Source organism: Podarcis liolepis (genome assembly GCF_965112155.1).
Source record: "Podarcis liolepis genome assembly, chromosome: 2".
Classification (NCBI taxonomy): domain Eukaryota; kingdom Metazoa; phylum Chordata; class Lepidosauria; order Squamata; family Lacertidae; genus Podarcis; species Podarcis liolepis.
Window position 1 is genome coordinate 97,506,893 of NC_139555.1, and position 16,053 is coordinate 97,522,945.

The 16,053-nt window shown below is 40.3% G+C and overlaps 1 protein-coding gene across 1 annotated transcript in view; it reads left to right on the plus strand.

Moving 5' to 3' along the window:
• Positions 1 to 15,658, plus strand: part of TMF1 (TATA element modulatory factor 1) — a 23,987-nt gene extending 8,329 nt beyond the window's left edge. Inside the window, exons 4-16 of the mRNA XM_083490859.1 lie at positions 461 to 513; positions 1,679 to 1,839; positions 3,229 to 3,395; positions 3,644 to 3,800; positions 4,307 to 4,399; positions 5,098 to 5,254; positions 6,356 to 6,548; positions 7,394 to 7,463; positions 7,549 to 7,641; positions 8,749 to 8,868; positions 9,994 to 10,140; positions 11,681 to 11,806; positions 12,677 to 15,658. Of these exons, the coding sequence (XP_083346985.1) occupies positions 461 to 513; positions 1,679 to 1,839; positions 3,229 to 3,395; positions 3,644 to 3,800; positions 4,307 to 4,399; positions 5,098 to 5,254; positions 6,356 to 6,548; positions 7,394 to 7,463; positions 7,549 to 7,641; positions 8,749 to 8,868; positions 9,994 to 10,140; positions 11,681 to 11,806; positions 12,677 to 12,820 (1,681 nt within the window). The 3' untranslated portion in view covers positions 12,821 to 15,658. The remainder of the gene's footprint in view (positions 1 to 460; positions 514 to 1,678; positions 1,840 to 3,228; positions 3,396 to 3,643; positions 3,801 to 4,306; positions 4,400 to 5,097; positions 5,255 to 6,355; positions 6,549 to 7,393; positions 7,464 to 7,548; positions 7,642 to 8,748; positions 8,869 to 9,993; positions 10,141 to 11,680; positions 11,807 to 12,676) is intronic.
• Positions 15,659 to 16,053: the final 395 nt, after the last annotated feature.

The window sequence follows — 16,053 nt, forward strand, 5'->3', positions numbered from 1 at the left end:
AAAAAACGTTCGCAAACTGGAACACTCACTTCCGGGTTTGTGGCGTTTGGGAGCCAAAACGTTTGAGTCACAAGGCGTTCGAGAACCAAGGTACGACTGTACAATGTTAACCCTAGGCTCAGTTGCAACTAAATTTTTCTATCATGTTGTTTCTACAAGAGTAATGTTAAAAGGAGAAGCAAGCTTCAATCGTATATTCAGAGAACAAGTCTGTATCGTTGCCCACTTGAGGCTGTCCTAGCCTAGTGAGACAAACATGACCAGGAAGGGGCAACGGTGAACCTCTGGTTCAGCAGGCCATTCCCCCTACCCTCCTCCTTTGTGGGTGGGAGGACTTCAGCAATGTTTAGTTTCAGTTTCATAACAAGCCAGACTCAGACCATGGTTTAAGAAGATGACTTCTTTAAATGACCCATAGAGTTAAGTTACAATCACTGGTCTGGATGACATAATGTGCTAGAATTCAGGGAAACTCGGAAGTGAATGCCAAAGTCTTCCTGGCTTCATGTCTAGGTAAATCATGGTTTAGCGTGATGTGTGAATGCTGCTTATGTGTGCTTTAGAGCATTTGTGGTAGCTTTGGATCCTGCCCATTTTTATTTTTATTTTACACAAGCTTTGGTACACTACACCTGTTATATTTTCATAGGCTCCAAGTTGGCTTCTGTGAAACAGAATGGGGACATAGGCTTTAAATCTGATCCATTAGGGCTCTTAATGTGTTTTCTGACTATCAGATTAGACAGCAAACACCTCTGCGGATACTGTTGGATTTTTCTTTGCTCATAATGTTTATTAGGCAAAGGAATAAACAGAGATGCCTGCAAATCTTTGGATAAAAACTTTTAGTATCGCTTATGAATATATATATAAAAATAAAAAATTGTTCAGTAGCACCTTAGAGACCAACTAGGTTTGTTCTTGGTATAAGCTTTTGTGTGCATGTACACTTCTTCAGAAACTTATTTTGGTCTCTAAGGTGCTACTGGACAATTTTTTATTTTTTTTATATATTTCGGCTTCGTCAGACCAACACGGCTACCTACCTGAATTTATAAATATATGTTACCGTATTTTTCGCTCTATAACACGCACCAGACCATAACACGCACGTAGTTTTTAGAGGAGGAAAACAAGAAAAAAAATATTCTAAATGAAATAGTGGATATATGATTTTTGTGGTTCATGCTGTGGCCACAGACATGTGATCTGACAGTGAGTTTGGAGTAGCCCAATGTAAAAATCCTGAGGATCCATGTGGATCCATGCTTTGTAACCACGGAGGAGGGAAGGAAGGGGAACCATGGATCCTCTGCTCATGACTGCAGCAGATCCCCCCCGCCACCCGCAGACATTCGCTGCATAACACGCACAGACATTTCCCCTTACTTTCTAGGAGGAAAAAAGTGAGTGTTATGGTGCAAAAAATACGGTACTTCAAGATTGATGCATAGGGTTTGGGTCTTTAGTCTTACCTGATTATATGTATTCCAATTCACATGCCAGGGAAATTATGTACATGGCTTTAGGTCATTTTTATGATTATAGTCTTCATTGGTGATTAAGTTAGTTTACATGCCCATTCAAAGCCCATTTGCCCAAATAATTGGAGGTTAAAGAATCAGAATGTGAAGAGTCGTAGTCCTATGTTAAATATGCATTTATCCCCGTTCACCAGATCTATCTTTCTTTCCAGGAGAAAAGCTTTCAAAACAACAGTTGCAAAATTCTAACATCATTAAGAAGCTAAGGGCAAAGGAAAAGGAAAGAGAAAAAACAAATACAAAGCAAAATAAAAAGATTACGGAATTAGAAGAAGAGTTACAGCATTTGAAACAGGTTGGGTAACTTTTTAGACATGGCCTTGGAACAGTTTGCATGCCTTTTATCTATGTGTCAATTCACTTATTATTATTTTTTAAAATGTGTAACCTGCCTCTTAAGAATCAAGCAGGCTTACAACAGGATTTTTTTTTAACCTAGTAAAATATAAAGCCATAGTGCTCAAAGAGCAAAATAGATCTGAATCTTATTGTGAAAGCCTTGCCACAGCCTTGTGGTCAAAGCTCTGCTTCTTGCAGCAGATGTATTCAGCTTATGTAGTGAGGGCACATGGAGTTGGGACTGTTCCATAGAGCATAGTTTACCATGTTTCCCTCATGGGAAGAAGCAGTATTGGGTATATAAAGAAATCTCTCTTTAAGGGTGAGAACCAGCCCCCTTGAATTGTGCCTGGAGGAAAACTGATAGCTGTTGCTGGTTTTATTGCTCCTTCTATCTGCTCTTTTAGTTATTCAGTGGTTTCATTTTCCTTCTTTGCATTCTTGGAAGCTTCAACTGAAAGGCTGCTTAATTTTTTTTTTAATGAATAAATAGAACCAGTTGAATGTGTACTATGAAGAGGCAGAATTTTTGCATTAGTTGAAGCTTTTTTGACAATGGTTGCTAATTACAATGGCTAAGGCAGCGTGCATCTGAATAACAGTTGCTGAGGTCATGAGTAGGTGAGTGCTATCACACTCGAGGCCTGAAGTGGGCTCCATATGGACATCCGCTTGGCCAATGAGAGAACAGAATTCCCAACTAGATGGGCCTTTTGCCTGATCTAACAAGGTTCTTATGACAATAAACACACATGAAAATGTCATGGGACTGTATCCAATTTTAGCTTTGCATTAGTGAAAGCACCACTGCTAGTGCAAGGCAGGGCCACCATTTTCATCAATCTTCCTCTCACTAACTACAGCCCTCTGTGTCATATCACACACTGTTCCAGAGGGCCCCCAACCCTCAGAAGACACTTTTGGGGTGCACAGAAGGCTGCACTGAGTAAGAGCGGTCAGCAAAACACAGGAGTCCTGCCTTGCACAAACAGAGGTTCTTGTATTATTGCAAAGCCACTACTGAATACAACCCATGGACCAGAAATAGACTGATTCGTCCATTCTTAACTGCAGCGCGCAGTTTGGTAGCAAAGTCCACTAACTTCAACACTGTCACTGCAAATGTGTGCCCATTTCAGATGCCAAAAAAAGTGACTGTAAAGGCACAGAGACACACAATCAGGTTTAACCTTCTTTGTTAGCGTAATGATATTTTCTGTAAAACTTTCTGTGAAGCTTCTGAATGATTTACCTTCATTGCTTATATTTTTCCTTAGTCTAGCTTTTTTAAAGCTCTGTAAAGAGAAGTTAAGCAATAGGTTGTGATGCCTTTTCATTGTAACAGGTGCTGGATGGCAAAGAGGAAGTTGAAAAGCAGCACAGGGAGAGCATCAAGCAGCTAAGCAGTGTGGTTGAACGGCAAGAGAAGGATATTACCAGACTCCAGACGGATCTTGAGGATCTGGAAGAGAAGAACCGAAGTGTGCAGGCAGCTCTTGATAGTGCATACAAGTAAGGCAATGTCCATAAAAATGGACAAGAGCAGATATTTATTGTGCCTAGAAGACAACATTCTCTTTTAGGTTTCCCCAGTATTTGCAATATTGTGCATTTTGTTTTCCTGTTGGATTTTAAAATACATAAACATAGGATGGCGTTCAACTAAGTTTTACTCAAGAGTAGACTTATTAAAAAGAATGGACTTACTCATGTCCATCAATTTCAATGCATACCTATGTTTAAAGTGCATATTTTCACAGGGAACTTGCAGATCTTCACAGAGCCAATGCTGCGAAAGACTGTGAGGCTCAAGAAGCAGCATTAAGCCATGAACTGAAAGTGAAGGAGCAGCTGGGCTTAGCTCTAGAGAAGGCCCAAGAGGAGGCTCGCCAGCAACAAGAGGCTTTAGCAATTCAGGTCAGTGTTGGGTACAACTAAAGTTTGCAAGTGTTTTTCTTTTGCCAGTTGTATATGTTGTAATGCTTACATGTCATAGCAGTGCAGCCTGAAAACCACATTATAAGTGATTCCCAGAAGAATCTAATTTAACATGTACTTGGCATAATTACAAGTAGGAATGAATGAAGCAGAGGGACATGCTTTAAAATTACATAGAAAGCCATTGAAAGGCTGCAAATCTTAAGGGGGGAAATTAAAAGGGTATTAGCTTTACTTCTCATTTATCATTACTAAGGCACTAGATTTGAAGTATTTGAAAGAGGATGCACTTGCTCTTTGTGCTGCTGCTACAGCATAGTGGTAAAGTAATGATGATAACTCCTTAAGCAACCTAATGGTGTTCTGGGTGTGATAGTCAGAATTATAGGAGGTGCCAACTGGTGTCGATGCATGATAAAACGCCAGTGGAGTGTTAGATCTGCATATTCAATTCGGCATACCGTATTTGTATCCCTGTGTTGCAGGTGACAGACTTGAGAGTGGCCCTGCAACGTGCAGAACAACAAACGGCTAGAAAGGAGGATTATTTGCGCCAGGAAATTAGTGAACTTCAGCAGGTACTCTGGCAGATTGTTCTCTGAGATCTGTCTTTTTTTGCCTCTTACAAATGCTAGGAAAAAATTGTTTTCTAATTCACGAACGGTTGACTATTGATGCTCCTTCCAGTGATCCATGACAGGAAATTTTAAAAGGGAGCACATGGCTACTTTTAATTTGGGCAGAGAGTTAGAAACAGGCATGCTGTACTGAACATTCAAGATTTATCAATCAGTTTGGACCTCTTGGATTTCCAGTTTCAATAACAAGCAGTGTGTGACTACTGTATTTAGCAAAGCAACAAATATTTCCATGGCTTGGACTTGTGCAGAGGCTTGATAGTCTTGCCAGTGGCCAGCAGGTGGGGCTCAGTCCCATAGATAACGCCTTGCTCCTTCTAATAACTAGGAGAAGTAATTGTGCAAAATAGGTAGATGGTCAATTGTATATTGTAGCTGAGCAGCAAAATCCAACTTTTCATTGTGCGGTTAAATGATTTGTGGCACAGCACATGGTATACTGTTTAAAGCTGCTGCTGTCTGTAATACCGTGCTGCTTACTTGCTAACTTTTTTTTTGCAGTACATTAACGAAAACCTTTCAGTAAACGGAGGACATGGCACAATACTGTATTTGCCTGAATAGGGATAAAGCTTCAGATGGTTCTGTTCATGGTATTTTAGGGCTTAAAGTAGTGCTTACCCAATTTATAATTTCAGAGACTTCAGGAAGCAGAGACTCGCAACCAGGAGCTGAGTCAAAGTGTTACATCTGCTACAAGGCCCCTGCTCCGGCAGATAGAAAACCTGCAAGCAACCTTGGGAGCACAGACCTTGTCATGGGAGAAGTTAGAGAAGAATCTCTCTGATAGGCTTGGTAAGGCAAAAGTTGTTGGTCAGTGGGATTTTTTGCGGGGGAGGGGATGAGTCTCAAGAACTTCCATGCATAGCACAAAATTAATGGAAATGAATGGGAACTCATGATTATGCAGGCACACACAGAGAGAGAGAATAGGAGATACAGGCATGTATCTGGAATATGTGTTCTGATGGTGCGTCTTAACGATTTGGCAGGGATCCACAGAAGCCTATGTGTGACCAGAAAACACTAAAGCACAGTTCCATGTGGTTCTGATTTTGCTTCTCTGGTTACAGCTTCTTCTGCTCCCAACCCAAGTAGGTGGAAAACTAGCCTGACTGGGTACCATTGATCTCCTGTGCAGTCTGTATCTGAATCTGGCTCAGTTTATTCCTCACCCCCTCCTCGACCTTCCTTAGAATGGGAAAACAACCTAGGCAGTGATCTAGCCAGCTGCAAAGAGTCACCCTCTCGAGGGAAGGCTGGCTGGATGAGGGCACGGTGTGAAAAGCCTGGGGTGAGGACCGTGCTGAAGGAGCAACAGAAAGGTTATATATTGAGAACAGTTACAATACGTCCGAAAAGTGGGAGAAAAAAGAGAAGTGAGACGGTTTCGCCTTGGAAGAGGGTGGGTGGGAAGGAAGTGGTGTGTTTTTGCTGGACGTGAAGCCATACTTAGGCTGTATTCTCACTCCCTGCATTTCCAGCCAGTGTCTAAAGGGAACCATCTCTGCCTTAAATCCATAGTCCTTTGCATGTGACATACCTAAGAGCCATGTTCGATATATACATGCATTTAATGTGATAATAGCTTTGGGGAAGAGGTCATAAAGTTACCAGAGGCTACACTCCCCTCCTAAGAACACAAGAAGAGCCTGATGGATCAGACTGATGACCTGTCTAGTCCAGCATTCTCACAATGGCCAACCAGAAGCCTGTGGGAAAGCAGCAAGCAGAACATGAGCACCCTCCTGTGGTTTCTAGCAACTAGTATTCGGAAGCATTGCTGTCTCCAGCTCTGGAGGCAGAGCATAGCCATCCATCATGGCTAGTATCCACTGATACCCCTCTCCTCCATAAATTTGTAAATTCTAACTAGTAATGTTCTCTTACTGTTAGGGGAATCTCAGACTGCCTTGGCAGCACAGGCTGAAAGAGAACGCGCTGCTACAGAGGAACTTCTTGCCAATAAAATCCAGCTTTCTTCCACTGAGTCCCAAAATAGCCTCCTAAGGCAAGAAAATACCCGCCTTCAAGCACAGCTCGAGACAGAGAAAGCCAGGCTTAAGAAACTAGAAAATGAAAACAATCGGTAAATTGCTTCTAAAGTTTACAACAATTTCTCTGAAAGCGTACAACATGGTTGAAATAGCTAGGTGGGGTGTAATGAACAATGCTGCTTTAAAAATTTAAGACTTCTTTAACTCTATAGTTTATTCTATTTTTTGTGCCACTTGTATGGCCGCTCAGTAATATTGTTTTCTTAGCGTCTCAGATGCTTTCAGGACACATGCATTCTATTGGGAGCATTTTTCCTAATGCCTTAGAAAGCAGAAAAAGTGACAACGTATACTGCAGGCATGAGAAACCTGTGGCTTGCCAGATGTTCTTGCATTTGCAGCTGCCATTAGCCGCAGCCAGATTGGCCTGTTTTCCATTTTGCAAGTTCTATATAATCTTGACTGCCAGATACAATACAGTGATATCTCGGTATTTGAACGAAATCCATTCCAAAAGCCCATTCGGTTTCCAAAACGTTCAAAAACCGAGGCGCGGCTTCCCATTGGTTACAAGAGCTTCTTGCACTCAGTGGAAGCTGTGTTGCATGTTTGGGTTCCGAAAAATGTTTGAAAATGGAAGCATTTACTTCCGGGTTTTTGGTGTTCGAGAACCAAAACATATGAGAACAGAGGAGTTCGGGAACTGAGGTTCCACTGTAGTAAATCTCTCATGCTACTTCAGTGCATTTATTACATTTTATTTTATTTTCATTTCATATTTATTTTCATTTCATTTATTCAAGTTTTTTTTAATTGAAATTAGTACAAACAAAGCTATATAATGAAAATAGTAGAAGTACAAAAACAGTATGTTTATAATAAGATCCCTCCTCCTATTTACTGAGATTGTACATGTGTTTTCTTGCTCTTGGCGCAGGTATGAAGTTGAGCTGGAAAACCTTAAAGAAGAGTATGTGAAAACTGTTGGAGAAGCAAAGAAAGAAAAGGTTTTGATATATTCTTTGATAATAACATTGCTTTCGCAAATAAGATTTCTCAGTGAATAACTACATCTTTTTTTGTTTTCTGAAGACGCTGTTAGCTACTCAGCTGGAAATGGAGAAAATGAAAGTTGAGCAGGAAAAGAAGAAAGCAATTTTTGTACAAGAAACTGCAAGAGAAAAGGTGCTTGTTCATGTTAACCACTTTCCATAGTTCTTGGAGACGAAGCAAGCCTTAAATGAGCACACAAAGCAGTTGTCAGGCAAGATGGTAGCTTTCTGGGATCTTCATTTCTGTGTTCCACTCTTGATAGTGCCATGCACTATATACAATATAAATTCTGGTTTAGTTGTCTGTAATAACAACACAACTGTTGTTGTTATTATTTGTATACCACCCTGCACCCAAAGATCCCAGGGTGGTTCACAATAGAAATTGTCATGACAGTGGGCCACAACCTCTTATTTTGTGGGCTTTATACTTCCTTCTGGGACCTTAAGTCACACTGCCCTTAAGTCACACTGAGAGCCAGTGTGGTGTAGTGGTTAAGAGCAGTGGACTCGTAATCTGGTGAACCAGGTTCGCGTCCCCGCTCCTCCACCTGCAGCTGCTGGGTGACCTTGGACTAGTCACACTTCTCTGAAGTCTCTCAACCTCACTCACCTCACAGAGTGTTTGTTGTGGGGGAGGAAGGGAAAGGAGAATGTTAGCCGCTTTGAGACTCCTTAAGGGGAGTGATAAAGTGGGATATCAAATCCAAACTCTTCTTCTTCTTCTGCCCTGAACCTTCTCTTTCCCTTGGGTTTCCCACTGGCCTTCAATCCTGAGAATATTCCCTCATTTTAGTTCGCTCTTGGACACCTTTGGGGATGCTCCATTTGTTTGTACTTCACTTGAGGATACTGAAGAAGTCTTTATGTTACATATACAATGTAAATTCCTACACTGACAAAAAATAGCAAGCATGCTGCTCTTTCATCAGCAGTGTGTCCGATGCTAACATGACATTAGGGTTTCATTCTGCTCTGTGTGATTACTAAATGAAGTTACTTTGCTTCAAATAATCAGCAATTTCTGTAGATAATGTGACTTTGGAAGCTGAAGGGGCAGAGTAAGCAGTGCTATCAAGTCCATTTTGTTGCTTAATTTATTGACGTTGCAAGTGAATTGCCTAACAGGAGATCTTGTGTTTGTCATGTTTTCGTCATCATCTTAGCAAGTATTTCAAAGTAGGTAAATTATTTGCACTAATATTGCTCTTCTCTTTGGGTATTGTACATTTTCTCTTAGGAGCGTAAATTATACACTTCATCAACAATGGAAACTGTCTCAAGCACTCCAACTCTGTCACGCTCAAGCTCAATAAGTGGGGTTGATATGGCAGGTCTCCAGGCATCCTTTGTATCCCAGGTATTGTTCCATGTATCATTTGACCTTTATTTGCTCCTTCAGTGTCTTTTTTTATTAATATCATTGTGCTGTCTTAATTGTTTTCTTGAATCCAGCAATACCTCACGCTAAAATGAGAGCAGGTAGTTTGAAGTAGTTTCACCAGTTCATGTGATGCTGTAGGGCAACACATAGAAGGTTAAATATTTTATATTTGCTGGTAATTAGGAAATTAACTATGGGACGCGGGTGGCGCTGTGGGTTAAACCACAGAGCCTAGGACTTGCCGATCAGAAGGTCAGCGGTTCAAATCCCCATGATGGGGTGAGCTCCCGTTGCTCGGTCCCTGCTCCTGCCAACCTAGCAGTTCGAAAGCACGTCAAAGTGCAAGTAGATAAATAGGTACTGCTCCGGCGGGAAGCTAAAGGGCGTTTCCATGCGCTGCTATGGTTCGCCAGAACCGGCTTAGTCATGCTGGCCACATGACTCGGAAGCTGTACGCTGGCTCCCTTGGCCAATAAAGAGAGATGAGTGCCGCAACCCCAGAGTCGGTCACACCTGGACCTCATGGTCAGGGGTCCCTTTACCTTTACCTTTACCTTAGGAAATTAACTTGCTTCTCTTTGCCTATGTGGTACGTTTTGGCTCTCAAGAAGAAATTCCACCTTGGATGAAATCTGATGAGAGCTTAACTGACAGGTCTTGGGTATAGCCTTTTATCAATATCAGAAGATGAAATTATTTAAATGTGGTATTTTCTTTCTGGAACATTACTTCTACAAACCACTAAATATATATATATTTGCAGGAAAAAATTGCAAAGACCATTTTTTAAATATATACATGAAATGCTTTCCAAACAGTTCAGTCCTCACAGCAACCCTGTGATGGTGATTAGGATGCTAGATATTGAATGGCCAGGGGTTATCACATGAACTTCATGGCTGAGCAGGGTTTCGAATCCACTTCTTAATCCACCATACCAAACTGGCTGTCTTCACTTGTTTTTGCAAGCGCTGTTTAAACATAAAAAAGTTAACATTCTAGTGTCAATCTTGAAAGTCGTATCATTCTTTAGGTACAAAATAATAATTTGCATGCTGTTAAGTATTCAATTCCATGGGTGTATCACAATTTTTATTGCAGGATGACCAACATGATCATTCCTTTGGTTCAGCGTCTACAAGTGGGAACAATCTATACGATGCAATGAGAATGGGAGCAGGATCAAGCATTATTGAAAACCTGCAGTCACAATTAAAATTGCGAGAGGGCGAGATTTCTCACCTACAGGTAACCTTTGTTGACCTGTGTGTCTAAACATAAGTAGGAATAGGTGTTCCATATGTGTGATGTACATACTTGATAGACAGATGTGATCAGTTCATTTTTATGGGCTTGTTTTGCCAGAGTTCAGTCTTCGGCCTAATACATCCAGTATTGTCAGTCCATTGGGGGATCCCCCCAGAGCAAATTCTAGAGGGTTCCCCAACCTCCCAAAAAATTGGGGGCATACCAGGGCTAGCAACAGGATGAGAGGAGCCCGGAAAAGTCTTGTGTGAACACAGACACTTTGATCGCTGTTGAACAAATTATAGAAACATTTTAGTGGGCAGTTTCAACATGTGGCGCGGTGAGAAAGATACAGTGCAGTATTTCTCTCCATCTGCTATAACACAGTGGTGCCCCGCAAGACGAATGCCTCACAAGACAGAAAACTCGCTAGACGAAAGAGTTTTCCGTTTTGGAGGTGCTTCGCAAAACGAATTTCCTATGGGCTTGCTTCGCAAGACGACAATGCCTTGCGAGTTCCTGCGGTTTTTTTCTCTCCTTTCCACCCCCTTTTTCTAAGCCGCTAAGCCGCTTATCAGCTGATCCGATCAGCAGATAAGCCGCTAATAGCGCTAATCCGCTAATCCGTCAATTGGCTTGCTTCGCAAGATGAAAAAACCGCTAGACGAAGAGAATCACAGAACAGATTCTTTTTGTCTTGCGAGGCACCACTGTACTGCAGTAATTTGTAGGAAGTAACTACTGTAAGCAGTTAGCTACCATGATAGGTGTTCTTAAGTTCTTCCATTTTTCAGGCTCACGAGCTGCTGTAATACCTTCTAGTTAGCAGAGGGAGCAGCAGAGTTTCAATTCTCTTATTTTGTCCTCTGAATCCAAATGCTTGTGTATTGATGCTACGTCAGAACAAGAGATGGAACTTCGTAATTTATTGTAGGCACACAATAAATGTATATGCCACAGTTATAATTTGAAACCTTGTGTCGGTTTTGCTTTGTAGGAATGGTTTACCTGAATCCCTTCATTTTATTTATTTATTTAAACAAATATTTATTTATTTTATTTTATACTTCATGCTCAAAGTGGCTGACAACAAAGAAACGGGGGTGCGTTTCAAACAAACACTACAAAACCAGTTTCACAATAACGTAGCAAAATAGCAACATAGCAACCATTTCATAACAACGTAACAAAACAAGGGCAAGAATAATAACACAAAAAATACACAATAGTATAAAATAAAGCAACATGCAGCAACCAATGGCAAAAATAACCAGTGAGCTTCACAGTTTTACCTTAGCCCTAGAAACATCTGTTCCATGATGTTGCTCACAGTCCCTCTTCTGCAGCAGCTTCTTATAAGGCTTTCAAGGGCAAGGGGTGGGGTAGCTGGAAACACCACTTCCATGCATTATTCCTGTGAATACCAGAATACTCGTAATATGGGACATAAGCTTGCAAGCTTAACACTCCTGGTTACTTTTAATGGAAACAGAATTAGTAACTTGGTAGAATTTTAACTGTCAAATGTTTGTTACCTTAGCTGGAAATCGGAAACCTTGAAAGATCTCGGTCAGTAATGGCAGAAGAGCTGGTAAAGCTGACAAATCAAAATGACGACTTAGAAGAAAAAGTGAAGGAGATTCCCAAGCTACGTGCACAGCTAAGGGTAGGTAGCTTGTTTCTACGATGATATCTGAAATGTATTCCGCGGCCTCTGTAAATATGTCCCTGCTGTACGTGTAAAGTGAAATGCTTTATTACAAAGGACAGCGAAAAGCAGTGCTTGCATTCCTAAACATACTCACTAATGGATAATTTTCACTGAACACTACAAGAGTTACTTCTAAGTAAACCAGGTTAGGAACCTGCAGCTAATGCAAAATGCAGTTTCTAGGGTCCTTAATGGGACATGCAACTTTGCACATATTAGATTTTGACCTAAAAAGGCTTATGTGACTCAGGACCCAAATACCCCGCAATGATCTTTTGAGGCCCTTCTCTATGTGCCTTCTATGAAGGAGGGTGGCAATGCATGAATTGGCCTTTTTCGTGGCTTCCCATCTGCAGAATGCTCTTCCTGGTGTCGTCATTAACAGCTTTGGACTATCCTGTTTTACCAGGTTTTGGGTGGTTAATTTTGGATCATACCCTTGTATGATTCTTGCCTCTTTTGTGGTGCTCATCTTTTAGTGGGCTGGACTTTGATAGTACTGCTGGATGAACTTAGGGGAGCAGGTGAATGAACACTTCAATAAATTTTGTTTGCTTTATTTTGCTTCTTGCTAAAACTGATTTTAGCTGTTTCTGTATTTTATGTTGTTGAAAGTTGCCTTGAGACTTTTTTGTGTGTTTGTGAAGCGGCGAATAAATGCAGTAATTGTGTGTGGTTGGTATTGTTTTGGCTACATAAAGATTGGAATTCAGAGAATTGACTTTTCTTTTAGTATATTTTATCTTGACATTCTAAAAGGTGTCTTAACAGCTCTTTTGTAAATGGGGAGAGCAAGTCATCAACTATTGGGCTGTGTTGTTTCAGGATTTGGATCAGAGGTACAATACCATTCTCCAGATGTATGGTGAGAAAGCAGAGGAAGCAGAAGAACTGAGGTTGGACCTTGAAGATGTGAAAAATATGTACAAGACTCAGATTGATGAACTTCTAAAACAAAGGCATAGTTAATTATTGCTGATGCTGCAGCTTGCAAACGACGTTGCATTAAACTGTAGAAATGTTTATGTAAATGCAGATGAGTTGTAAAGAATTTGTACTATAGGATGATTATACTGTAGAGGGTTCGTACGTTGGCAAGAATGTTATGCTTTTGTGATGGCCAACTGTCAGCAATTAAATTATTTGTTAATATTTAAATTTTTATATCCATAGCTGAATGTTAATTAAAAGGCAGACCATCTTGTTGTCAATATAGTAAGTTGCAAATTAGTTTGCATAATGCTGATCATTCAGCAGCAGGAGCTTTTTAATTGCAGTTGCCTCACGGGGATGTAGCTGAATAATTTCACTGACAGTTTTTCATGGATATCCTAATGCTGATTCATTTCTATCAAAATTAATATGTGGCGGAAAAAATATATTGATTTTTAGAATATAAATACCAATAGCAAATAATTGCTACCTGAAACCCTGAAACACAAGGCTTAGAATGCCTTTTAAGACTTTTTTTAAAACAACAACAACCACCAATTAATATTTGGATTTATACTGTAGTGCCCTAACCAGGGTACTGGTGCCCACAAAGCCAGATAACTGCCTTTGCAGCCAACAATACAGGGTGACATTTAAAGTCCCAAAATCAGTATTGTATTGTAATAGCAACCAAGCTCCCTCCTATACAATAGATAACAATTCTACTGTTTCTTAAATGTTTGGCTGCATTCCAAAGCATAATCCACTGCCACATAGAAGTGAGCTGCCTAGCAGCTTTAATGGCTTTTAACTGTAGCAAGAGAAAAGAAGCAACATTTGCCTAAAAATCAGTAGTACTCTGGGGGATGGAAAGGAGCATGGTGTTTAAAAGTTTACATGTTCAAATGGTTCCACCTCTTCCTGTCATAGCCTAATTCTCACCATGTGTGTGAGTGCACTTTATTTTCAAAAGTGAATAAACTTGTTCCAGATGTTTCAAATGAACTCCAGTAGTTTAGAAACTATCTTTAGAAGGTGTTTGACAGAACATAAAAAAAAGGAATAGCATCTTGAGTTGCCTTCCCAACTATTTAGCCTAAGCGAGACAGAAAACTCCCTGGTATCGTCCACATTCATAGGAGGACCTTTGCATTATTGTGCTTTCTTAAAGTCATACTTTGTATGACAGCTATAAAGGGCCATTTCTGTTAAACTGACCTTAAGCTGTTTAAATGTTTAGGGATAAATGTGGCATTGCTGCATTTATTTAGGATTTAAAAAGGTTTCCTCACAGGAATTGAAATTTTCATAGCTGAATTTACATGAAATTTTTAGTCTGATAAATTGATAAAATTTACGCATCCTGTCATGTTGGTATACAAAACATATTTTTCCTGAACCAATTATCTACAGAGCTTTCATCAAGCATAAGGTGCGTGGAAATTCTAAGATTTTATTTGATACTTTGACACTGTATCAACCACTTACCCTTAATTGCTTACCTTTGGTCCATGTCTATTTGGAAATCATGTGCTATATATAACCTCCTGAGATCATACCACCATGTAATAGGAAATGGGAGTCTTATACTGTTGGTCTGCCTGAGGAAAGCTAGTGTGTAAGGGAGAGAGCTACTACTGTAGGCTTTTCCCTGACATATTAGGATTCTTCCTGATTCACTAATTTTCTGTGTGCAGGATTTCTTTTTTTGTTACTTGGCAGAACATTCAATGAAACAGTTCCTCACCTATATTCTGAACTGCTACATTATCAGGAGGATTGTATCACTTTAATCTAATGATGGATATTTAAAGCATGCAATAATCTTCCTGATAAGAGACTAAACTACAGTCTAGTGGGAGAATTCTTTGATTCAAAAAGAGGTTTGCATAACAGTTGATACTTACACAAAACAAGCAAATGATGGCTGCTGACAGCAGAACTTAGCAAGTGTTATTTTCCAAGAAGGCACTGCATATTAGTACTTAAAGCCAATGCAAAATACAAATTGGAATTCTCCTGAAAACTCAATTTAAGACCCGAGAAACTTAAGTGCATGCTACTTTCATAATTTATATTTGGAATAAATTATCTCTGCATTTGAACTGGAGAATACAACCCCTGACTAGAACTTAGGTGTTTGCACTGGGATCTTGCACCCAAAATTTTGCATCTTTTAGACCCCTTACCCACATGCTGCCTCTTCATGTTTAATACAAGTATTGGTTATGTAGCCCATGTTCCACCATAAAACCTACAGACTTCCTTGTTCCTTTGCAGCCATTTATCAATTTACCAACGGATGACAATTGGAAAGTGGGGAAAAAATACTTTTTGCAAGTGAGGTCTGTGAAATTTAGGCTCTCAAACTCTTGAAACTCATATGCAGTTTTCAAAAGCAACCAGACACTGGACATTTGTTTGCTCAGGACTTCTGGAAGCGCACCTGTATATTCTCCCTCCCTAATCTGCCGACGTGCAAAAACTCTCTAAGCAGACGTGTGTGACTGTATTCATGCAAGTGAGAGCACTGGGCTTCACAATGTTGGTGTGGAAAGCAATACTGCGAGAGATAATTCCCTAGTGGACTGCAGAAGGAGACTTTGGTTTCTCAATGCATTGCTAGGCCCTCTTAATACTTTGTGGGAGTAAGTTAAGATCTCTAGTTAATAATTGGAAGAACGGTGCCGAAATCTTCATTTCAGCTGTGTTAATATGGTTTGCCCTCTTAAGAATTGTTACATTTTTATAAAGGGCTGTAAAGTAGTTTAAATAAAGTATGTAGATGAATAATGTCACGGGAGTTAAGCTGTTAATGTAATGTAAATAATTTAAATATGTTTGACTCTTGGCCTGAGTAAAGTATTTGAGTTACCAGTGTTTTATATTTTTCTTAAATACAAAAATGCATCCTGGTGGTTGAGATGTTGATAATAACAGCTTCCAAACAAAGAAGCAGTAGCAAAACGTAAAGTGAGTTCAACGCCTTGCAAGCCAATTTGCCAAAGGCGTCACCCAGCGGTGAGGATGTGATGTAATACATGAACACAGGTTTGCCCATATTAGAGCCAGACCTTGTTGGCATCTGCCTGTCTTGAGAGACAATGGAGTGCACCTCCGGGAGTGAAGTGAAACCACCATGTTAGCAGCACCAAAGTGATTTCCCGGGGCTGCAAACCTGAGCAGTATGTATGGAGGTGCCCAGACAACAAGAAGACCCACCTCACCCCACCCGTCTTGCTGATGTGATCCAAAGGAAAGCAAAGAAA